Raw genomic sequence first — 26002 nt, forward strand, 5'->3', positions numbered from 1 at the left:
GGCAGTTAAGTTGCATTGACATCATCTTGGAAATGTTTGTTAAATAATTCTTGGATTTTTACATTAGTTTTAATTTACTCGCAATTCTTCCTCTGCTTAGAATAAACAATCATCTTAGGATATATGAAGAAATAGAAGTAGATGGATGTTACGCCTTTAAGAGTTAAGAAACTTGAAACCTTGTTTGCGCAACAATCAGTGCAGCTCAGAGCCGCCAAAGTGTCTAGACTAGCACATGATGGTAGTCAGCCAATGGCTCCATCGCTCTCCTCGGGGGCCCTGTGTGTGTGTATGTATGTGTGTGTGACAGGGGGAGAAAAAAGGAAAAAGGGAGAGAAACGGAGAAAGAGAGAGAGATCTGGGTTGCAGTTTGACCAGGTCTGAACACGGAACCAGAAGCGCACTATAAGTCCACGGATTGTTCCTTTTCTGGCCCCGGCGCGCGCACACAAGGATATTTTTGGATCGCAAAATAGAGTGCGCTGGAATAGTGGAAAACAACCGGAATAGTGAATTCTGTGAGGAATTGTCTGTGGATTTAATTCGCCGAGGAGCAGCTTCATTCATGTCACCAGACCCGCTGTTGAAGAGTGGATTTGAACGTGTTTCAAAGTCCGAGAACATTTGAGAGCGCGCGACCAGTGTAGCTTTTCGCGTGTTTTTTTTTTTTTTTTTTTTTTTAGTTATTTTTTGTTTTACAACAAATGCATTTGATGTAGTTAAAACCCGTAGTGCGTTTAAAATCTAAAAACTTTCCAAACGTTCTTCACATGTAGGCTACTGACAGCGTTCTTCTAAGATGAATGCGTTTCTGTGTAGCCTTGCGGTTGTTTGACGTTTTCAGTTTTTAATGCAATATAACATTGTGCCTTCAAAACTAATGTTGTGGTTTTGCCACCAATATATGGTGCTCGGCTGTGCACGCGCTGCACGGCGTTCGGCCAACATTAATGTTGCACGAGCTCAGAAATAGTTTTAAATCGCTACGATCTGAACGTAAATAACTCATCTAGAGTTTCAAGTTGTCGTATGTTCAGGACGAAACGCTCAGGTCTTGTGCGGCGACTCTGGAGAAGCCGTTTGATTCCAGATAAAGAGGGGGGCGATGGATATGGCAAAAGCGGCGAGGGGTCTCGAGACGATCTGCTTGGCACCAACCCAGAGAAAATTCCCAAGACGGAGTTCAGACCGATGACCCCGAGCGGGTCGCCTGGCGTGGACTATGGGGAAGTGTGTACGAGGAATCCCACTGAGAGCAGCGGTGGTGGTGGTGGCGGCGGCACCTCAGGGGGCGTTTTGGACCAAGATGGGGGTACGGTGTGTACGGTGGGAAGCCCTCGGTCTGTGCAGGACAGCGATTGTAGAACAGTCACTTGCTGTTTATTTAAAGATCGGGACCATCATTCTGGATCTAGAAGCCCGGAGCCTGGCTCGTGCCAGTTCGTGCTGAGGAACATTGGTTCTTCTCGGGACCCCGGTCCTCTTGAGAGCCAGGAGACGAAACCTCGCTCCGTCATGGAGCAGGAGCTCAAGACCGCCACCTATTCGCTATTAAAAAGGCTAAAGGAGAAAACCTTGGATACTTTGTTGGAAGCCGTGGAGTCCAAAGGAGGGATGCCGAGCGACTGCGTGATGGTATCGCGGACCGAGCTGCGGTTAGGCGGCCACATGGCTCCTCCACAGCTGCTCATCTGTAAGCTTTATCGGTGGTCAGACCTGCAGCACACGGCCCAGCTTAAAGCGCTCTGTGAGTGCAAGAGCTTCGGAGCTCAGGACGGTCCGGTAGTGTGCTGCAATCCATATCATTACAGCCGACTCTGTGGGCCAGGTAAGCGAAGATCCCGCTGACGTTAGCCTATGTCTAAACCTTAAACTGACTATATTGTCTCATTATTAGACTTTGTTTTACACCTGCTGTTATGCCGAAGGTCTTTCCTCAGGGTTCCCCCAACAGTTGCATTGAAGCTGTGTTGTTACAGTGATTCATATACTACAGAATGCCATTGATAAAATTGAGTGCAGTAGCAAAGAAGAATTTAGCTTTGCTTTTCAATGGAAAAAATTAGACTGCTCTTCTTAGTAAAATGTAAACAATTACGTTTTAGTGCTTTAAATATTCAGTATTGACAACAGTGACTTAAAGAATTACAACGTGCACATTACCAGCTCTGTACTGTATACTGTTTTAGGAAACTAACTAGCTAAATTGGCGGGAGTAAAATACAAACATTGGGCTAATTAATTATATAAAATGCATGTCGTTTTTTAAATGTCTTAATTGAATTGAAGATACTGAATTTGTAAACTTATCCTTGATTAAATTAGGCTACTTGGTTTATTAATTTTCTGCTGGTCAATTGGTAGCCTAGCCTAATGTATTCTCCAAATAGTTGCCTCGAATAGAAGAGTAGTAGAATAATTAGTTATTATATTTATTTGTTTTAAAGGATTTTCAGTCTGATCTCATGTAAACACTGGCTGTGTGGCCTAAAAGATCTTAAATCTAAGACCAAGCGGTTCAGCTTAAAAACATTCACCAGTTCCTTAAGTCGTTTAGCAATAATAGGCTATAGTTTAGTCAACTGCTGGATTATTTCCTCTCACAAGGCTCATAATCACAAATAATACTTGTTCATTTCTACATTTTAGATGTTACTGTGAAATATTTAGTCTCAACCAAATCTCATTTAGAGATAAACTAATCTTCACATGCTTTAAAATCCCACAGATACATGGGATAACATACCAGTTAGAATTGCATTCATTGACAGTATAGATTGACATCTTGTGAGGATACCATTGGGAACCTGAGGCACTTGGCAACATACAAGTCAGTTTTTCCATAATAAATCTTCACATATTAAGAGATAATTTTTAATCAAAGGCTTCAAACTGACAATTACACTCTTTGCTCAGCGTTTTATTGGAGTTTCTCAGAGCAGAGACGCTTGAGGGAGACAGCAGCCCCTCTCTCTCCCCTCTGTTCTCTCTGTAGACACACATAGCTCACAGGCGCTCATGCGTGTCCCCATGAAGATGGTATTTCTTTCATGCGATTGAACAACAGAGCCCTCTCAATCTTCAAACTCTATCAATGGTTTTGACGGGGTTTTTTCAAGGTTAATTTCCACAGACGACGTTAAAGAGAGAAATCCTATTGTTCAGTTGTTGCCCTGTGCCTGTGAGCACATTTATCACATAAAACAGTGTTTAAGCAAACATTTCAATGTACTTAGCAAGGGTTACAAAGAATTTACAGGATTTGTTTATCAATGTTTAGCGAAAAATACTTCAATTTTGCTTTGTCGTAGCTTTTGTCAGTATTTACATTTCCATTTTTTTTGTGAAGACTTATCACTTTGAAATGATATCAGTTTCAAGTTGCGCTTTAAAAGTCATTTTTTTCCTAAGGAGGACCCCTCATGCTATTTAGGTGAAGGAGTGGCGGTAATATACAGTTTGCATACAACTGGCGCCAGACTGACTCGCTGTGTATCTGAGTGACTGAGTTTAGGATCCTGGCAATTACTGCCGCCACTCTTAAAGAGACAGTCCACATTATGCTTTTCTTTTTCCCCCACTAGTACCAAAAGGCGAGGTCATTACTTGTCCAGAGACTTTTTTTCCTTTGTGCCGTCAAACTTTTAGTGGTTTTCTTTGTTACTAGATGAGTTTTTGAGCATTGAAGAGATGAAAAACTTAATTACCTGCTTAAACAAGTAGTTTCTGTATTAATCTTAAATGGAAAAATCCTCTGAATGATGTCCATGCCATTAAATGGTGAATCACCTAAAAACAGGCAGTGTTTTATTCAGCTTAAGGTGATATTTGCCTCAGAAACACTAAAATGAATGAACTATTTGTATATATAGGCCTATAATATATTATTTTACATTATTGTTGTGTGTGTGCTTACAATCATTTTGTTTATAGGCCTACCCAAATTCAGAGATAAATGTTTTTTATCCGAGGTGTTTGTCTGTTTTAATCATTTATTTAAATAATATTAATAATAATTAAAAAAACAAAAACAGTGGTAAGAGTATACTCACCAGAGAATGAGTTAAACTGAGCTGCTATATATTAAGTTTGTGCATTTGTGATTTATGTTTTTCAGTTGTAATATATGTTGCAAAATGTTGATGTATAATATGCAACACCAACATGAATAATATTATCTGCTCTGATTTTGTCGGAAATCTGTGTGATTCTGGGGAGTTAAACATGGTAAAACATGAATAATAATAATATGAATAAGAGTAGTACACTCATTGATATCTCAAAGAATTATAAAATTAGTAAAAGTATGTAATAATTTTGTATGCGAGCAGGGGATGTGCTTTCTATGCAGTTTGGTGTATGCAGATTCCATATGGACTTGTACATACATTTTCTAGTTCTGTAGAAAAGATTCCATATTGTCTACATTGTGTTTTGTCATTTAATATATTGCTCTTTTTGTGAGTCATAGACTCAACCTTGTCTGTCAGGATTAAGTAATACATCTCAATTTAAGTTCCCCCATGTTTTTCGATTCCAATTGTAATCATACTCTTGTCATATTTCAGAGTCACCCCCTCCTCCATACTCAAGACTTTCCCCCAGCGAAGAACACAAGCCACTGGGTAAGTTTCACGCACACTCTAATTGCTGATTAAATATGTATTTATTTAAGTTGTTGTTGTAAATGATCATGTACATGCACATTCTGAGGGAACAGATGATGGCAGATCATTTACTGACCAATTTAATAAAGTAATCTGTGTAACAAAATAACCTAGCCAAAATAAGTCAGTGCCATCAGTTGTCATCCACTGGTTGAATCCCTGGGCTTTACGGAGAGCCAAAGGGGAAGCAAAAAGTAGAACAACGTGAAGAATTTTAATGGTGGCAATTAGGCACAGTGACCAACTGAGAGCCAGCGGAGGCTGCAGCCAGTATCCGGCAGGCCCATTTTCAGCATGCCAATCTGGAGCCGGCCTGGGCTCGGCCCTGTCTGTTGTGAGGGATGCTGGGGCCTGGCACTGGGCTGGGATATCCTCTCAGTGCCATAGCTCAACATCGGGCACACTGTTGACAAGAGGTGGGGTGGAGAGAGGATACCATCTGGAACTGATGCTTTGGTGGTTTGCAGCTCGGCTTGTTAATTGTGATTGCGTTTTTTGGAGATCAGCATCTCAGAGAGCAGCCTCTTGACACATATTTCTAATGTTTACACCAATACCAATGAAATTCCACGATACTCAATAGCAAAGCAATAACTATAATATGCTAGTGAACACACTCCTTTATGTAAAATGCTTCAAAAAGTTTGGGTTCGGTATGATTTATTAATGTTTTTGAAGTCACCAAAGCTGCATTTATTTAATGAAAAATACAGTAAAAACAGCAATATTGTGAAATATTATTATAATTAGAAAGACAGATTTCTGTTTTAATGATTTTTCAGGATTCTTTAATGAACGGAAAGTTCAAGCATTTATTTGAAATACAAATAATTTGTAAAATTCTAAATGTGTTGATAAATTTAATGCATAATAAATGCATAATGCTTAATAAAAGTATTATATTTGTATACTGACCCCAATCTTTTAAAAGATATTGCATTTATATAATATTAAATATTAATTTAAATTAAAGCAATGCCATGTTGCTTGTTACCAGTTCTTTTAACATTCCTATAATCAAATGAAAAAATGTTTTTGAAATTTCTAATTAACTAACCAACTCTAACCAGATCCTTTGTCTCCTCAGATCTGTCAGATTCCACACTGTCTTACACTGAAACGGAGGCTGCCAGCTCGCCTAACGTCACCCAAGGGGAATTCTCAGGTGAGTTTTCTTATTTAAAAATATTTTGGCTCTGAAATGTAGTGTTGTTCTGTCAGCATGGCCTGTGATACCATTGTCAGACTTGTTGCTGTTTTTTCCAGTCCCGGAGAGCTCATGTGGTAACATCTTTGTTCAAACAAAGGCTACGTGCCTGTGATGGTGACCTTGCACCAGATATTTACTTTTTTCCCCCTCTCTGCAAGAGAGAGCAGTGAGCATGCAGAGGGTGTTTTCCCTTTTAGTCTCCTTTTTTTGTAATCCAAATCTCAAAGTTGGGCAGCGGTATTGCTTAGACATAGTTTTGCATTCGTTTGCATGGCCAGGAAGGGTTAAAGTGCTCAGTAAAAGTCTAAAATGCAAAGAAAACATCAAGGCATACCTTCCGCTGTCCTAAGTTCTGCGGGTTCCCATGGAGTGTGTTTGAATAAATGAGCAAACTTTGCAGGTAATTTGGTTTTTATGTTGTGCTTTGCTCCTCCTCATTAAAGGCCATTAGGAGCGGAGAGAGTGCGGTGGAGATAAAGCTCTCATTGTGAGCCCAGCAGAGGTTCAGTGGGCCGTGTTGGCTGGCTATAGAGCCTGCCTCCCCTCCTCTGTTTTCTTTCAGAAATATTTGAGTGGGATCAAACTGTAATAAGATCCAAGCTCGCAGGGACACACACACACTCGAGCACACCGAGTCACGTTATACGCTCTACACACAGCGGCGCGTATCGGAACACGCACACACGTATCAGCCTTTATGGCTCTATCTTGACCGGTGTGGGCTTTTTTTCCGTTCCTGTGAAAGGGCCACACTGAGAGAAAAGAGGAGAAACAGTTTCGTGTCATGGTTTGAGATGAAACACTCCCCTCTTATGGAATGAAATCAACATGCTTCTCTCATAAAACTGGAACCGTACAGCGTACGTGGAGGATCATGGCCGCAGAGACAGAAAGGCTAAGTCCTTGTTTTGCAGTGCTAGAAATAGCATTCAAAGAGAGCGGGTCAATCTGCCCCCTTTCCCAGAAGGAGCTACCTGAGCTTGTGGCTTCATGCACCATGTCACCACCACTTCACAGGCTGGCGACACTCCTTGCGCAAACAAATGATGTTTCAAATGCTTGCGGAGATTTTTTTTTCTTCTCTGGATTGGGTCTGTGTGAACTATGATTTGCTTTGTAGCTACATAGTAAGGCCTTTTTAGTTTGCATGCAGGATCTTTTTTAACTAGATAAGTTTATTATTGTCCCATACTGACTTAACAAGAACAAATCTGACAATTTTTGAGTTTTTTGCCGATATTTAATATTTAATTATGCATGCTCATTTCCCCTATTTTTACATTTAAATGAGAAACAATATTGTTGGAATCACTTTCAGAGCGATTTTTTTTTCCAGCTGATGAACGCTAAAAACATTGACAGCCAATCAGAGCTTGAGCATTTAAAGCGGCAGATGACAAAACTGCAGCATAGCTTATAATAAAGAGAACGATATCGTTCACTGGTGTGGATGCTGATATAGTTATCGTTATAGTTACCTTAATAGTCATCGGTCTTTACTTTTAGTAACTGTTAGATGTAATCTTTGGGAAATTAATATTAATTTTTCTACTGTGCATTATAATAATGTCTACATTTTTAGCATTTGTATACAAAATTGCATAGAATTTTAATATGGGCAAGAATATTAATACCGGTGTATCTGTACAAGGAAATCTTTTTAGTTAAGCATGCAAAACACATCATAGGTCCTGTTTACACCTGGTATTAAGATACATTTTGGTTGATCAGATCACAAGTAGACAAGGGAGATACATTCCCGTTTACACCTGGTGTTTTAATCATCTCATCTCTTTTGTCTACTTTCGACCACTTCTGTCCTAATTTTTTCTGAGGGGAAGGTGCTATGGGTGGGTAAATGTATGGGCTTTTTCAGATCTTTCGATCTGATGGACAAAAAATTATCTTGCGCAATTTACATATGAACGCGACCGGAGATGACGGAAAAACACGCGTAGAATAGCAGCTTTAGCTTCTGCTCTAATATCCGCAAAGACCACGACAAACGCAATGAGAAATAAGGAATTGTTGCAAAAACATTGCGCTTGGTACGTTTTTCATCTTCAAACCAAAATTGGGTCTTCAGCCGACAAATTTAAATCCCGTCTGGCTAACGCTCATCCCACAATGTTTATGAATTAAGTCAGTAGGCGGAGAGTAGATGGTCTTTTGTGGCTGTTCGAATGCATTTCACCACATGAGCATCTACACTACGAAAGCAATCTGGTTGAATGCATTTTCATCTACCTCTGGAAGTGGTCAAAAGTGGCTAAGCTCAAAACTTTTTAGACCCCGTTTACACCTGTATTTAGCATCATTCACTTGTGATCCGATCGACTAAAACGCATCTTAATACCAGGTGGAAACAAGTCCATATGCATGTCTTTTTCAGTACAGCTTATAATAATTTGGTGTGAAGCATTGAATTGACAGTTTTACAGAAACGCCAGTAGATAAATTTCCATAGGTGACCCTCTCCAAATGAACAAACATAAGGTATGTAGATTAGGAGAGGGTGACCTATGGATGTTCATCCCTTTCCTTTTATGCTACAAAGAAAGGAAACTGTATGATCTAAAATCTAAAAGCGTTCATGCATATGGCCGTCCACCCACTCTGAGTCCCTTATCCCAACCCACCCACATGCAGGAACTAGTAAAGCTCTTAAAAGTGAGGCCAGGGGGGCCGAAGGTGGGAGGGGAGCCGATCACAGCCCCCTGGGCGAGTGTAACTTCTGCTCTGAACACTCATCCACTCTGTCTGACAATAGCAACAGAACACATCTCAACGAGTCTGATGAAAACTCCCCGCCGCCCAAGGGCAAGATTTTAGAGAATTTGGTGTCTTGGTTTGAAAGACAGTGTGTGGACGCTTGAGATCTGAGGCTATTTATGTAGTAGACCTTTGATGTCTTGCTGCCTCAATGAGTTTGTTTGAAGAGCACTGCGTTAGGAGTTTCTGTAAGCTTTCCTGCATAAATGTAGCATTTTGCGTGTTTGTGCACGGCTGTTTTTTTTTTTTTTCTTGCGTGTCCTGGAATCCGTGTGAATATTTCTGCATGTTTGTGTTGGTGTCTGTGTTGTCTGCGCTCCCGTGTGTTTGGGTACATCTCTGTCTGTTTGTGTTGTTTGTATCTGGATGTCTAGAGCTCGCCGTTTCACCCGCAGTTTCTTGTTTAAAAGCAACTGTGTTTGTCAGTTGATGTCTACACTGTGTCAACGCACAGCTATTGATTAAGTGTTCACTATGTTTTCAAAGCATGGCCGTCGAAACATGTGGTCGTGATGTGCTACACGTGTGTCTGTAAAAATGTGTGTGTGTGTTTCCAGTCACATTCTGTAGCTGTGACTGAGTTGTAATGCAGCCCACCTGTTTCCTCACTCCTTGTTGTGGCCGTGTGGAGATCAGAATTATGTTCTTTGAAGTAGGTCTCATTGCTTCCTGTATAACTGCATGCATGTGAGTTTGTGTTTCCTCTCTGTATTGGGGTTTTTGTGATCTTTGTGGTTCACAAGTCCCTGTATAAGGAGGTGGTCTCCTCGTACTCTGTGCTTCTGATGCTGACTGAGAATGTCAGCATGATCATAATAATGGGCACAATTTTGTCATGATTCATGTATTGTTATTTGAATGGAATTGGATATACTTACTGGATGTTTCATTGTATTTTAAATAGAAGTTCATACAAATTTAAAACAGATAATTGTATTCTAGATTTTATATACTGGTCCATAAAATTAAAGTTATTAATTATAGTAGTACAACAAGATCTCTTATATTGAATCCAAAAGGTTTTAATTATATTTTGCTGCATATAAAGGTATTTTAAAGATTTTGAAGTGTCAAAAGGTCATTCGGTTTAACCTTCCAAAGGCCAATACAGCCATTTCATTTGTGATTAAAATATCTTAAAATGTAATAAATGTATATATTTTTTATTCTGCCGTGATTTTATAACATCATATATCAACATAGAGCAAAATGGTATTAAAATTATGTGTAGAAGTCGTTGCTTTGTTATGAGAAAGAATGTCCAGAAAAATGAATTTCATTGATGTCATTCAGAGTAACCAATATAAAGGGACCATTTTGGATCAAGTCATGCGGTCAATATCATGTGACAGGATGTGACATCATTCAGACACCTGCAAAGGACCACATGGTCGTGAAGCAAAGTAACTCTCTTTTAACTATTTGAAGAAATCATGTTTTCACTTGCTCATACGCATGTCCTGAAACATCAGCTCATTCGGTACAACCGCTATAAAACATGGAAAATGTTGTAATATTTTAAAAACTTGTACTAAATATAAAATTTTTGATTGTCATTTTGCTAGCTAGCTAGATATCAGCCTGTTAGCATTGTTTGAAAATATCGGTAAAACCGAAATTTTGACAAATTTTGTCCATCTTGTAAAAAATGACAAAAGCAGTGTTAATTGATTATAAAAACCACATAAACCACATTGTTAATACTTAATACATCTTTAAAATTAATTATATCTCCATTATGTTTTTTTTACACTTTTAAAAACCTTATTCGTCAATGACCCATCTATCTGAAAACCTTTTCTTGTTAAAAATTACATGCAGTTTAATGAATTTCTTTGAATTTCAATTAATTTACTTAAATTTCTAACAGCAGTTCTATTTGTTAGTAATTCAGCAATTGAATTGGGATTTAAAAATTCTCAAATGAATTCTGGGTGACGCACATCCCTGCTGCAGAGCAGTAGAATTGTTTTTCCAATGATTATCAGTCTCTGTGATGACCAGTGGCTGTTTACAAATCATTCTCAGACCAGTCATAGATGAGAGATGCACCCTAATAAACCCGCTGGAATTTGTGAAAGGAAGCAAATCCAATAGTTTTCATGCGCATGCGACCATACACTGAGACGTCACAATCACGGTGAGAACTTACTGTAGTTGTGTCATCGCTGCAGGAGAGACCCCACATCCCTCTGAAGAACCCTGTGGTGTCATTATGTTTTGTATGCTGTGTTTATTTTTTCTTGGGAATGTAGGAAAGGCGGTCGGATGGCTGTGTAGGGGAAGGTTTATGAAGAGCCGTTCTGGCCTGAGGAGGAGGAAAGGCTCAGTCAGGTATAGAGGATTGGTTTGGTGTTCTGTAATTTTACTCTGGGTTCACTCTTGGTGCTTTGTGATGTTTACACTGCCCTCACTGTTTTTGGGGAGTAGACCACAGCCTGGCTGGCGTCCCTAAGTGAGGTCTATCGGTGCTGTATGTCTTAAAATGGAAAGCAGTGACAGCCTCATTCAGCTGTACTGGACTTTACAAAACTGATCAGCATTGTGACTGAAAACTAAAGCCAGTGGGACCTTTTTTTCCCCCATCAACAGAGTGTTACTTGTGTGTTGTTGTCCATTCTGGATTTATTCTGGATCTATTCTGGCTCTTCTGGGGCATTTTAAAGAAATGCAACACTTTCTTTAAAAAGAAAGCATCGCATTTGAATTCGCACACGTCTTCTGTGAACAGTAAGCCCCACCTTCTTTGATTTGATTGGCCAGCTCACTCATTCTGACAGTAATAAGCGTTGTTAGACCGCCGAGGCAGACCAGCCTAAAAACTTAACTTTTAAATTTATTTTGAGCAGCATCAATAATATCAAATATTGGGGGTAAGAATTTGGCCATTTCTAATTATTGGGGGGACTTGTCCCCCTCATTGTCTATGGTGGTTATGGCCCTCAAGTAATCTCCCAAAGTACAGTTACATTTTTCATATCAAGAGTGGCAATGTGGGCCTATTCAGAGAGCGATATTTGCACCATTGTAGTGGAAAAGGAGTCAACGTCATGAAGTATTAAAGTTGTTGACTCCGAACTGAGAGGAACAGGTAGCATTGCTAGCACATGGTTGATTGGTTGATTACAGTATCAGATATAGACCGTATCAGATAATACAACTTCTTGTCTTTGTTTTCATAAAAGTGCCATTTTGCAGGCCAGTATGTGTTTTGTTTTGACTGATAGTCTGACACAAGCATAATCACATACTTTCCCTCTCAGAGAATCACAAAACAGACCTTTTCTTTTTTTTCTTTTTTGTTGATAAACTGGCAGCACTACACACATGCCAGTCTGTCTAGGTCTGACCTGACCTCATTTCGACAGTGCATGAAAAGGGCATCTGGAAGAACAACAATTAAACAAAGTAATCGAAGCATGTGACGGCGTGCTGATTACCACTGATTTGATTGCATCCATAGATTTTGAACAGCCTTAAAAAGGCATGTGATGTCTACTATTCAACTTATTAGCTGCCTTGCAGATGCCTGAAAATATCTAGACTGGGTTTCAAATTCTTTTAATTGTCAATGCCTAAATCTTTCAGATTTGTTTGGGCTTTTAAAGGGATAATTCACCCAAAAATGAAAGTTCTGTCATCCTTTACTCACCCAAATTTTTAAAAGAATGTTTTCGCTGCTCTTTTCTATTTAATGAGAACATACAGTTCAAGCACCAAAAAAGTATTGTGACCATAAAAATTGGTATTCTGAAGCCAAATGATTGCTCGTGCAACAATTTGACATTAAAGTTAATCTTGCTTTCTCAAATTTAAATCTTAAACTTCAGAAATATTTTTAAAAAACAAGACTTGATAAAAACGACAAAACGCACATAACCAATTTACTAAAAATGTATACTGTAAATAAAAAGAAAACTGAAAATAGATAAAAAAAAGAGGGTGATTAAAATTGACAAGTTTTCCTTTAAACCACTGAATGTGAGAGATTACAGACCTTTCTGAATCTGAAGACTTTAACTGCACTGTATTTTGTCCGTCGCTGAGGTAAACTAGGATCATGGGAGTGACATCAGTTGTATTATGTCATTTACAGAACTACGAACGATGAGTTGTATAACTTTTAAGTGTCTAAACAGTTCTGCATTGGGACTGTTTCAGTTTGAGCTATCCTTTTCCACTCTTTTTCCTAAAAACCCATGCCAGTCCATATTACAGAAAGACAGAACAGTCCCACACTTGCACTCCCTGCCCTGCCTCTGTCACGGTGTTACTATGCCAATGAAAAATGAGCCACGGTGGGGTGGACAGTGCTGGGCCACCCATTTGCCCTCCCCCCCTCATATTCCCTCACCTCGGCGAGCCTTGGTATCTCTCCCCCTCTCGCTCTTTCCCTCCTTTTATCTTTTTTCTCCCTCTTCCCTATTCCCGTTGCCTGGCACGGGGCCTCAGGTTTCCACCGCAGCCCCAGAGCCTGCCCACACTCCCCCAGGGCCCCAAGTGCTCCAGGATACGGGATGTGGAAATAATGTGACTGGAGTACTTCCACCCTGCCTCCAGAAAATCAGGTTCTGCGGATTGTTTATTTGAGGGGAAGGAGGCCTCAGCCAAACATCCTGTTTTAAAAAGCTTGCCTGGGTTTTGTAGTGCAGTGGCTGCTCAACTACCCCTTTGACGGCAGGGGGAAGCTGAGGAATGTTGAAGAGAAGTCCAGCAGCCACTGAGTTAGGATACGTGTGTGAGAATACATGTGTCTGTGTGGCATTCCTTTGATTTCAAGTTATGTTATGTTTTTTTTTATTTTGACACAGTATGCAGTTCCGTGCCATCATGGCTATACCATACAGCTCTCCTTGAGTGCGTGTTCCTGTCCTGAATGACCGACTTCCTCTTCCCCTTACATAACACACATAAACAACACAAACAAATGCTCCTCAGCCAATAGCAGATAGCAGAGTTATTCACCCACATCTATTGTATCCCACAACAGATTCCAAAAATGACATGCATATTTGTTTATCATCATGTTATTTATGTCTCGTTGAGATTGTATTGAGTTTTTGTCAGTAGGTTTACATGTGTGTGCACAAGCAACTTGGTCTTTTCTAGTTTGATTGACAAGCGATCTAACCAATCATAACGCAGAATCCGGCATTTTATCCGACAAAGCAGTGAGAAGTTAGAAGATTAACCTCGTTGGACTTGAACTTGAAAAATGGTGTGTACTGACATCTTTCCGCGTTTGAAACAACATTCCTTCTCATGTTTATTTGATGCTATTAATTAACTTGTAGGAAGAGATGATCGGTTCACGAGCCGCTTGAGCTGAGGCACGACCATGATCTGTCACGACCATGGTCACGAGTCAAAACAGTTTTTATTGTTCGAATTTCTTAAAAAAATTACACAATTTGAAAGCTGGGACTTTGTTTAATATCATAAGTAACGTGCTCTGTCTTGTCTGTCGACGTGTTGTCAGTGTCCTCTTTGCTCCGCGATGTATTTTTCGCTCTGTGTGGCGTGACAGCGCCATGGCTTGTCGGACAAAGCAACAGTAACGAAGGGGGGCGGGTCTTTGCGAAGGGTCAATTGGAGTTGGATTTTAGAGACATTTGATTTTATTTTTATTTTTTTTTATCCACTTTGATTGACCGCAATAAATATTTCAAGATGTGAAGCAGTATTGAAAAGCAGAATTTTTTTCACCAAAAGAACTCAGACTGTCTATAGTATTGTTGTGATATCAGTCACATATTACACAAAAATCAATATCAAGAATGACTTTCTGAGTCACTACTGGCAGTATGATGATAACCCTCTTTCTTGTAATTGACTGTGGCTTTAATTTCAACCATGTTCATTTAGTCCAATGTGTATTTACAGAAGGCGTCAAAATGCAGGTGCAATATTTACAATATGTCCTCTAATCTAGGGGTTATTATTTTATTTATTTATTTGTATTATTTTATTTAAAAACAATTATTTGATTTGATTTGTCCAGGCTAACACAGTGACATGAATCATACTTATTTATCATCCAACAATGTGTCTGTCCATTTTAAACGAGACACCTATGAAGAGCTTGTGTAAAAATGCAGAACAGAAATGGATTTTTTTTTGTACAGGTAATCATTTCCTCACTGGCCCCACCCCCACCCAGTAATGAGTGAGGGATCGAGTCCTGCAATGCGTTCTGGGAAGGCTGGGTCAGCCCATCTCTCCTCTCCCTCCACCCTGCACGCCGCTGAGCCTGCCTGCCTCCTCCAATAGAGCCATTCATTCAGTCCGGGCCACGGGGTTAGGGAAACAAATAAAGAGGCAGCCATGCCATTAAAAATGTATGGAATGTCCAACTGTTAGTTTAGTGTTTTAGCGAGCCTCTTCTCAAGGCTGCGGAAGGGGGAACAATACTCCGTTGAGCGACCGTCACCGTAAAAAGCTTTTGCTTTCGGCCTCGGCTGGCCCGCGCCCAGAGGAGAGCGGGCAAAAACGGTGGCAGTAGTAGATGCAAAGGCCATTTTTATTTTCCAAGCAGTTTCGGATTCCCGGGAATTATAAATTCCCGAGCCTGGCACTGGCGAACGAGCGGTGATTTAGGCCTGCGGTTTGATTGCCTAGCTAAAATAAAGTGAAGAATGTTTTCCCCCCTTCCTCCCCAGAGGAACATTGACAGTTGTGCGGGGACCTATGGCAGCCAGTATTTTTAAAACTGGGAGAGCCAACGCATTCCTCTTGCCTGCAGAATGCACTGTGTGGATTAACTGCAGGGGCCCATGGAGTCCAACATCCTCACGTTAACCTTCATTAAGAGAGAAACACAGAGCGTGCATGGAGAAAGAGGCATGGTGTATGGGGCACGATGGAGTGCTAGTCTTTAAATGATTAGTTCACTCAAATTTACTCACCGTCATTCTTTCTTTGTGATTTTTAGGTGAACTATTCCTTTCAGTTTTGTGTATGTCTTGTAGATACAGTGTGAGTAATTATCTGACGTAATGTTATTCTCACACTGGATACATTTGTCACAGTGCATTTGCACGACGAGTCTTCTGACTTTTTAATGTTTCATTTCTCAGTTTTTCTGTTTCTTCCTTTCTTTCTTTCCACAAGTTTGGCCAAGCAATGATGATGTTCTCTTGTTTTAGAAACGGGTGCTACAATCAAAAGGGTTGAAGGCAGTGCACACTTGTCAGGCTAACTCATATTGGCACTGGCATATTTTCGGTTTTTTCCAGAACTCCACAAGGAGAGTTGTTTTTTCCCCTTGTGTTTGCTGCTCAAAATTATGGAAATATTATTCAGACTAACCGAGCAGGATATGCATGTCAAAAAGGGGGACTTCTACTCTCACAGAAGTCAAGAAATTCATTTATGAAAAATGTTTATGTATATATACACATTTAAATAAAATATATTACAAGTATTCAATAATTGAATTCGTTTGCCATTGACATACAATTTTTTTACTCTTACACTCTTACAAAATCTTTCACCAAATAGTACACAGGTATTGTGACTAGAAGGAGCCATCTGCTTTTCTTAACATTTTAAGAGTCCTTGATCCTCAAGCTAATGACTGCAAAACAGATAAGGGAAAGAGAGATAGAGATATAGCAAGAGAGACAGAGAGAGTCAGGCCTGGCGATCAAACTGCAATCACTCACTCTTTCACTCACTTAGCCACAGCACATTCTCTGATGTAATTAGTGGTATGACGAAGCACACTGTACCTGTTTTAGTTTGCCCTGTTGGTCAATCTAAGCGTGGAACAAAAGACTCCCTCAGAGACATAAAACAGGATTTGTGAGCACCAGAGAGCAAGAGGAACACTAAGTTGATCTGCACTCTGTGTCCAGAGTTTGGTCTCTCTTTCTAAATTCAGTTACAGCCCTCAATGGGGAGTTCATGCCATACCTCAGTGGCCCTTATTGAGGACTTTGAAAGCCCACAGCAAACAAGCCTATTTACTTCTGCTTATTGTGGGGTATTTCATGGATTTTAGTGGTATTTTGAGGTACGGTTGTCACGTTAGCAAAATTTCAGTAGTCTGTACCAATTCTAGTAAAATTTTGGTACCAGAGCAAAAACTGCTGAATTAAAGGTGGTACAGAGGATGTTTTCGTCGACTGAGTTTTTGAAATGAGCACATGCGGAAGAACAATCCCCCTCATTCACAGCTCATTTCAAGTGAACGCCTCCCAAAACTTGTGCACGAGTGTTTGTTTACCACCGGCATTCGCTGTGTTATTAAGCCGGGCACACATTTAACGACTAGCTAAAACATTCTGACTGTGCTCAACATACAGCGATAGTTTCCTGCTCCTGAAGCAGATTTATATACTTTCACATGGAATTTGAACATCGACTGTAATCGCAGACTGAACACAACTGGCTCTGACTGGACGCGTTTGAGCGCGATCAGTCATAAGTATCAATTTACATTCATAATCGGCCTTACAATCGTTAAGCCGCGCACACACTTAGTGGATTCATTATGTCGGACTCACCGCAGGTAACTCATAATCTGCAGTTGTTACTCCTGTCTCCCGACAAAAACATTGCATGCGGAGCGTGGAAAGTTACTAGAGCGCGCAGCCGCGCATCTCTCACAAGGAACGTCATGGCAGTGATTGACAAGCCAGAGGGCCAATCCGCGCACGCCTCTCACAATGGCAGTGATTGACAAGCCAGAGGGCCAATCGTTTACGCGATGATCGCGTAAACGATTGGCTGATGTTTTTAAGGCCCTACCTCGTGCACAGATGATGTATATTAATAATATTCCTTTCAGTGCACCTAATAAATAGTCTTTTATCAGTTAGTAAAGACAGTTTCAAGTAATATTGCAAAAATGTATAAAACAAAACATCCTCTGTACCACCTTTAAGACCCCAAAATGAGAAATTTTTTCTCATTTTGTCTTGTCCGTTGGTTATCACTGTCAATCATCGCAGTTTCCGATTCAGTCGCGCATTTAAATATGGTTGTCAATCATAGCAGCTTGAAAAACTAAACTTGCATTCAGATTGTGAATGGGTAATTGTGGTGGACAAAACAAAACCTTGTGCATTTTCAGCGGTAAGTGCATTGTGACTAACTGATAGGCCATTGAGTTCACATGCTCAACAGATATGATTGTGATTGGCTACAATGCTCAGCGCTTGTAAAAACCTGCTGTAAATAGAAACCTTTGGTTTGCGGTCAAACAAACACGAACGAGAGCGTTTAAAAGCAGTGTGTATCAGCAGGTACCAAATGTACCCGGTACTTGATACTACCGGTACTGCCGTACCACCGTCAACATTTTTTTTTTTGTCCGTCTTGCTTTGTCTTGGCCCTACCTGACAAGCTTTTCTTAATGTAGGTCTTCTAGAGCTGGGTAAACAAATTTTTTTTACAATTATATCTTAATAATTCTCCTTTTTGATGATATTCAATACTGTACATTAATCTATATTTGTGAATTCTTAAAGAACAGTCTTTTTTTTTACAGTTTTTTCTAAATAAAAAAGAATGACTATAATTAAATGTAGTTCGAAACGTAGGTTTGGGAGGAGCCTAAACATTCAGTCCTGTCAATCATCATTACCAGCGACAATTCTTCCAGCATCCCTCCTCCTCCCCATCTCCTCCTCTATTTCTCTTATTCTCGGAGATAATTTTTTTCTCTTTAACTCGGAGCTCGAGGCGAGCCTCAGGTTCGAGCCTCCTTCGAGGACAGCAAGCCAAGTTTGTTTTACCATTAACCATTCAGACTATTATAGTGAAATAATTTTAATTTATATGCACTTATATAACAGCACATGGTGATAAACACCAATATTTACTTGTATTTAATATTCTTTTTTTATAAAACTCTTGATATCTTTAGGAAATCTGTTAATTTATTAAAATAATTGAAATAATTGAGAATATATTGCGAATATTCAGTATATATCGCCAAGCCCTAGAGCCTTAAACTGTCTCTCCATTCATGCTGAAAGGCCTGATACCTTACAAGCTATTAGAAGCGCTCGCTTGTGCATTTTTAATAGGGGAACATAAACAGTTTGCTTTGTTTTAGGAAGCAGCTGTATAGCTACCCCCATGTGCGTAGCTTCAAGCTTTTGTGACTGAAACTGAAGGCGAAGACGGCACGGCTGTCAGGATGTATTCACTTGAGTGTTTGAGATCCACTGGGCCGATCAATAGCACGCCATCATCTGAGCTGAGTATGTGTCCATCACCTTGCAGATGAGCTGTATCCAAATACACAGCTTTCACCCTAAATTAACCTGAGATCAAGAACTGTCTCAACCACTGGCCTGGCTCCATGCTCTGAAACCATACCTGCTGTGTATCATTCAGCTGCCAGAGCCCATTTTACATTAATGTACAGCAAATATCTTTTATGACAGGAATATTTGCGGTTATCAAACTCTGGTTTTCTGATAAGTAACACTTAATAGATCATAATCTCTTAAATAATAGATGATCTGTATTTTCATATCTGTTTTCCTTGATTAAAAATAAGGATGGCTCCGGAACCTGTTTGAGAGAGTTTTGGAGTGCCCCCATAATACGTATACTGTAATTTGCTTTGGATAAAGTGTTGACTAAATGACAGATGAGTAAGGGTTTCATAGTTCATCAGATCTTTATGGCTTAAGTAATGCATATTTTCATGGCTTCTTGTGCAGAATCACCTTTAATCTGTTTTATTGCACCTAGAAAGTGGTAAACATTCACATACAAACACAAACCAATAATCTATCCCACGCTCCCCTATAGAAGCAGCAGCAGTATGATGTTGTGAGCGAGCTGTAGAAGGTCTGTATTTCTGGGAGTTTGTCCTTCACACTGCCCCGTCTGTTCTCATGGTAAAGGAATTCAGTTTGGATCCCCCAGTCCTTCTGGCTAAGTCTCACCCGTGGAGATCAGTACACAGATCTGTGGGTCTTCGCACCGTTTGACTCGGCTGTGGAAATCATTGCCGAGGCCCAGCAATCTGACCTGGGGAGACCGCATATTCGTTCATTTGTTGCTCTGGGCTCAGATGGCCCATGTGTTGAAATGTCAACACTAGTGAGTGTTAAGGAATCCGGAGAGGCAGGGCAGCAGCGACTGTCAGTGAATCTGACTAGCTAAGCTCTGCTTTATATGGGTCTGAGGTGTGAATCTTGGGCACATTCGACCAAGTCGTCATTAACACTATAGAGCCATAGCGAAGGGATTAAAATATATGCTCGCCATCTGCAATGAAATCCGCTTGCAGTCTGTAATTCTAGGCTGTGAATTCTGTTTATTTGCATTTTGATAAATGCAAAACAGATTGAGATTGCATAGCCCTTCCTTAGCCTAATTATAGGGCTGCACAAGTTATCGAATAAAGAATAATAATTATGGTTTCTGCAATGAATCATGAAAAATGTTGATTACAGCATTTCATTTATGTCTTGTCCTGATGCCAGTCTATTTGCAGCGGGATTTTTTTTTTATTATCTATTTATTTTTTGCATTTGATCTGAACAAAGAATGTGTCATGCATTGCCCTATACAAAATTTTAATATAAATTACATTAAGCTGCAGCCCTATGTGAATTTTTTTGTCACCACTATAGATTCCATGAAATGGGAGAATAAATAAAAAGGTTAATATAATATAATATAATATAATATAATATAATATAATATAATAATCTATTAATATATATATATTCCTTATCAGCCTGTTATTTCTCTTTGTTAATTTTTTAGCTCTGTTTGTCACCATTATAGATCTTGTGAAATGGAAAAGGAAAAAAAAAAAATAAAAAAAAAAAATATATATATATATATATATATATACATAAATGTTCATTTTTAATATACATTAATAAGTATAACATTGATATTAAACAAATATTAATTTATTATATTTGTATCATTATATAAAAATATGTGTATCTTTTATCAGTTGTGCAGCCTCTTTGTCACAATTACAGAACCTGTGAAATGGCTCGACAAGCACAGTTTTCATTCCTATGTTGATGTATTTCCTGTTTAAACAGGAAGTTGGGGTGGGACATATCATATTTTTTAAGTCAGCCAATTAGCTTTGTTATGTCACAGGCATGAACCATGATTTTGCTCACTGATGGTGGTTGCAGGTTCGTAATAAAGGAAAGGACATTGTCATTCTAGAGAGCATTTGATTGGACAAAAGTCTGTCTAGTGCAAAATGAGTTAAAACAGCTTGTTTTAAGTATTTTAAATATGTATATCTACTAAATGTTAAATTAGCACTTGCATACAGATGACCACAAAGCATCCCCAAAACTGTCATTTTGTTCTCCTTTCATTTTTTGTTTTTCTGTGATCTTTAATCACAGAAATGGTATAGAAAGTTATTCCCTCTGCATTGATTTTGCTTCTGCCTTTTTTAGATATGTCACCTCACCGCTTTACAGCCCAGCAATGGAAACAAGGAGCCTGAGAAAATAGTAAAAACTCTAAAATTAATGAAGTGAAGGGAAGAAAAGGAGAACGGGTCAAAGAGAAAGAGATCTGTGTGAGAGTGCCGCCCCAGTTAGTGCGTCTGGCTGATAAAGCAGTCTTTGATGGCAGAGATAGCACAGACGCCAGCCTAAATGTGGCCCGTTAGTGTGTTGTAAGTCGCCCTGTAGTGATAGTTGTCTAAAAAATCAGAGCCGTACCAAAGAGAGACGAGAGGGAGGGAAGTATGCCGGCATTGTTTGTTATGTTTCACTTTTTCCCCTGGTCCAGGCAACCGTAATTCCAGCTTCCCTCTCTGACCCCAGTGAGAAGAAGAATGCCCAGGCCTGTCAAGAGTGGCGTCAAAAGATGAATTCTGTCCACCATAAAACTTCACTGTTCTGTTTCTCCTGCTCACATAAACACTCTCTGTCTTTCTCCCCCTCCGCCTGTCAGCGCAGTGGTACAGTCTAATAGCTGGAGGGAATCTAATCCTTGGCACAGGATAAGAGACTCAGACTCCCCCTCCATTCCCTCCCTCTCCATCTCTCTCTCTCTCTCTCTCATTTGCTCTCAGTTCAGTTCAATTCAAGAAAGCTTCGCTGCCATGAATGTTAGGATCACATTATTTCCAAAGCAACAGTGTCTCTCTCTCTCTCTCTCTCTCTCTCTCTCTCTCTCTCTCTCTGTCCTGTCTCTTTCCCTCTCTGGTTAAAGGGTCTGGCAGGAGTGCTGTGGAGGAATGAGTTCATCTTTTCAGAATTCCCTGGATTAGAGGGGATGAAAAAGACAGGGATGTGGGCCTGTAGTTTGGTGGGAAGAGATGACAAGCTGCTGTTTTTCCTCTCAATCTTTCTCTCGCTCTGGATCTGCCCAGAGCTCTATGGACGTGTGTTTACCCCGAGGCGGTTCTTTTCTTGCCTTTTCTCCTCCCTGCATGGTGTTTTTAAAAGCATTAGTGGATAATCACATAGTATCACCATTGAAATCAACCCCCTTTTGTGTACTTAGAGTTAATTACCTCCAACTCACCCCAAATGAATTTTTTTTTTTTGGTGTGGTGTGGAGGGTGGGGTGTGTGTGTGTGTGTGCAAGCAGATTCTCCAAATCTCTTTTTCAGCCTTTTTCTTTTAGTCGTTCCACCTCACATGGAGTCTCGCTTCTGTGCATCTGTAAAAATGTAACACGAGACATTGTTTGAAATACAATATGATCAATGTATGGTCCAACATTTTTTCATGCATAATTCATATTCTACCATTACTGTTGTCTTTGCTTATAATACGCCGCCTAAGGTCTAAACACAATGGGGCGAATACATGAAAGTTTTGCCTACCATCTAGTTTGACCATAGCACATTTAATTATTTAATATACTTTATATATATATATATATATATATATATATATATATATATATATATATATATATATATATATATATTATATAATATATAATTATTATATATTATTATTCTATTATATTTTTAATATAAGATTTTTTTGGTTTTTGAAATAAGTCTTTTGTGCTTAACCAGGCTGCATTTATTTGATCAATTTCTGTAAAAACAGTAATATTGTGAAATATTATTACAATTTAAAATAACTGTTTTCTATGTTAATGTATTTTAGAATGAAATTTATTCATATGTTGGCAAAGCTGAATTTTCAGCATCATTATTCCAGTCTTCAGAGTCACATGATCCTTCAGAAATCATTGTAATATGCTGATTGGCTGCTCAAGAAACATTTCTTATTATTATCAATGTTGAAAACAGTTGGGCTGCTTAATATTTTTGTGGGAACCATGATACATTTTTAAACATTTTTTGCTGAATAGAAAGTTCACAGGGGCAGCATTTATTTTTAATAAAAATGATTTGTAAAGTTATAAATGTCTTTACTGTCACTTTTGATCAATGAAATGTGTCCTTACTGGAAAAAAAAAATAAATAAATAAAATTCTGCCCCCAAACTTTTGAATTGTAGCGTATATAGAAGTATTAAGTAAATGTATTTATATTTATATAAGATTATTAATTTCAAATGAATGAAGTCTGCCATAACAGCTTAACATTTTGAGGAACAGGACCTAAAAACATATTATAAAACCAATATTTAGCCACGTTCAAAGTCATTGTAAAATTGTTCATATACTGTACACATCAGTTGCCTGGCAACCGTAAACAACTAAACTCCGCCTAACATTGTGCCTAACAACACCCCTTATTAACAAGTTGTTCATCGCCTTGACTTGTCTGGGACACATCCCACTCTGTATTTTTGCATTACTCCACGTGTCCTCGTTGCACATGTAAAAATCGTAAAACAGTCCTGCCCACTGATAGCCGCACACCGTATATACCACAGTATCGCCCATTCCAACACAGATTGTTTTTTTTTTTAATGCGAATGTGGCCGTCTAGCCTGGGAACGGACTGTGAATTGCATGTTTACCTTACTGTTCGAGTAGCACGTCCACCAGAGCATTATGTACAAGCTCTGAATTTCAAAGGAAATACCTTTGTGTCTGTCTAGCTGAGCGTGTGTGCGTGTTTTGTTCATTTCAAGGGCTGGTATTTGTCTGAAAACAAAATGGAGACTAAATAGAAGACTTTAGCCTTCTGACAAAGTAACCTTTAGTCTCACAGCCTTCTTAAGCTCTTGCTTTGTAAGTCAACAAGGCCCTCGCTGTTGTTTGATCTCAGCTGGACATGTTTGCTTTCCTTTGAGCGATTTACTACTCTAATATAATCTTTTCCTCAAGCAACTGTTGCGTTTTTGACAAATTTTGCACCTGTGGGCTGTGTGCAGAATTATACAGACTCTTGAACTGTCACTAGAAGTAGTCGCTGATTGTTTGCAACCGTGTAGTTTTCATGTGTTACAGCACACGGACAGCATTGACAGCATGTTTGTGAATCTTTGTGTTTTTCAGTCGTTCCAGCTGAGCTCGGGAAGGGGGTCAGACGCCGCCGTCCCCTCGGAGCCGATGACAGCGTGTGTCTCCTAAGAGATTGACACTGGCGGAGACAGTTTTGAGAATATAATAACAATAATAACACACTCTACCTTTCTAATGGGTAAACCGAGCTGTTGAAAGGTGCTGGGGTTAAATGAACGCAGAGCGGCGTAATTGCTCCCAGCTTTTGTCTTCCACCCCAGTGAAGTGCGCGTGCGTCGAAAGAGAGAGAAAAACTGAAGAGTTCTGAGGTGTTCTCACTTAAGCTAGCATTTAGTCTGCCATTATTATCTGTACTCAAAGTGATGGGCCCACAGCGCTTAAGTGTTGTTAACTAAACCGTTGCTGAGTCATTAAGGTACATGAGTTGAGATGTCCACCGCCTTTGAACTAACACCTACTCTGCAGTTGATGCAGTCTAAATGAGGTTTATTATACTAAAGTACCGTCATTGGCTGCGATTAGAGCCATGGTGCCGTCCGTCTGTCTGTCTTTCCTGGTCTGAGTAAGACTGTATTTCCAGCTCTGGCGGCTTGTCAGAGGCTCTTCACTGACTCATGAGTGAGGCCTCCAGGGAAGGGGAGACAGGAACTATTGTATCCTGCTTGTTGTGCGCTTGCTGATGTGCATTTTCCAGCTTCTACCTGAATACATGCATGCACACAAAAACACTACCACACGGTGCAATCATTTAACTTTCTGTCAAGGGACGAATTTGTTTCTTGAGATGAAATGTGCAAATAAATGACCCTTTTAATTTATACTAAAAATGGCAGTTGAGTTAAAAAATGTAATTCAAAAATAAACAACTTCATTCTCGTGTGTTACGCAGCACGTTTGAGCTTCAAGAAGAACCAATGAGGTTCATTCTCGTGTGTTACGCAGCACGTTTGAGCTTGCGCAAGAACCAATGAGGTTCATTCTTGTGTGTTACGCAGCACGTTTTGACTTCCACAAGAACCATTGAGGTTCATTCTTGTGTGTTACGCAGCACGTTTGGGCTTCTGCAAGAGCCAATGAGGTTCATTCTTGTGTGTTACGCAGCACATTTGAGCTCCTGCAAGAACCAATGAGGTTCATTCTTGTGTGTTACGCAGCACGTTTGGGCTTCCGCAAGAACCAATGAGGTTCATTATTGTGTGTTACGCAGCACGTTTGAGCTCCTGCAAGAACCAATGAGGTTCATTCTTGTGTGTTACGCAGCACGTTTTGACTTCCACAAGAGCCAATGAGGTTCATTCTCGTGTGTTACGCAGCACGTTTGGGCTTCCGAAAGAGCCAATGAGGTTCATTCTTGTGTGTTACGCAGCACATTTGGGCTTCCGAAAGAACCAATGAGGTTCATTCTTGTGTGTTACGCAGCACGTTTGGGCTTCCGCAAGAACCAATGAGGTTCATTCTTGTGTGTTACGCAGCACGTTTGGGCTTCCGCAAGAACCAATGAGGTTCATTCTTGTGTGTTACGCAGCACGTTTGGGCTTCCGCAAGAGCCAATGAGGTTCATTCTTGTGTGTTATGCAGCACGTTTGGGCTTCCGCAAGAGCCAATGAGGTTCATTCTCGTGTGTTACGCAGCACGTTTGGGCTTCCGAAAGAGCCAATGAGGTTCATTCTCGTGTGTTACGCAGCACGTTTGAGCTTCCGCAAGAACCAATGAGGTTCATTCTTGTGTGTTACGCAGCACGTTTGGGCTTCCGCAAGAACCAATGAGGTTCATTCTTGTGTGTTACGCAGCACGTTTGGGCTTCCGCAAGAACCAATGAGGTTCATTCTTGTGTGTTACGCAGCACGTTTGGGCTTCCGCAAGAGCCAATGAGGTTCATTCTCGTGTGTTATGCAGCACGTTTTGACTTCCACAAGAGCCAATGAGGTTCATTCTCGTGTGTTACGCAGCACGTTTGAGCTCCTCCAAGAACCAATGAGATTCATTCTTGTGTGTT

General features: G+C 39.9%; 1 protein-coding gene across 1 annotated transcript in view; it reads left to right on the top strand.

Annotated features, from left to right (window-relative positions):
* The first annotated feature begins 211 nt into the window (after positions 1–211).
* smad6b (SMAD family member 6b) overlaps positions 212–26002 on the top strand; it is a 33184-nt gene continuing 7393 nt past the window's right edge. Inside the window, 3 exon segments of the mRNA XM_048168651.1 lie at positions 212–1828; positions 4569–4625; positions 5755–5832. Coding sequence (XP_048024608.1) covers positions 1030–1828; positions 4569–4625; positions 5755–5832 — 934 coding nt within the window. The 5' untranslated portion in view covers positions 212–1029.

The sequence above is a fragment of the Megalobrama amblycephala genome, linkage group LG19, assembly GCF_018812025.1.
Source record: "Megalobrama amblycephala isolate DHTTF-2021 linkage group LG19, ASM1881202v1, whole genome shotgun sequence".
Classification (NCBI taxonomy): domain Eukaryota; kingdom Metazoa; phylum Chordata; class Actinopteri; order Cypriniformes; family Xenocyprididae; genus Megalobrama; species Megalobrama amblycephala.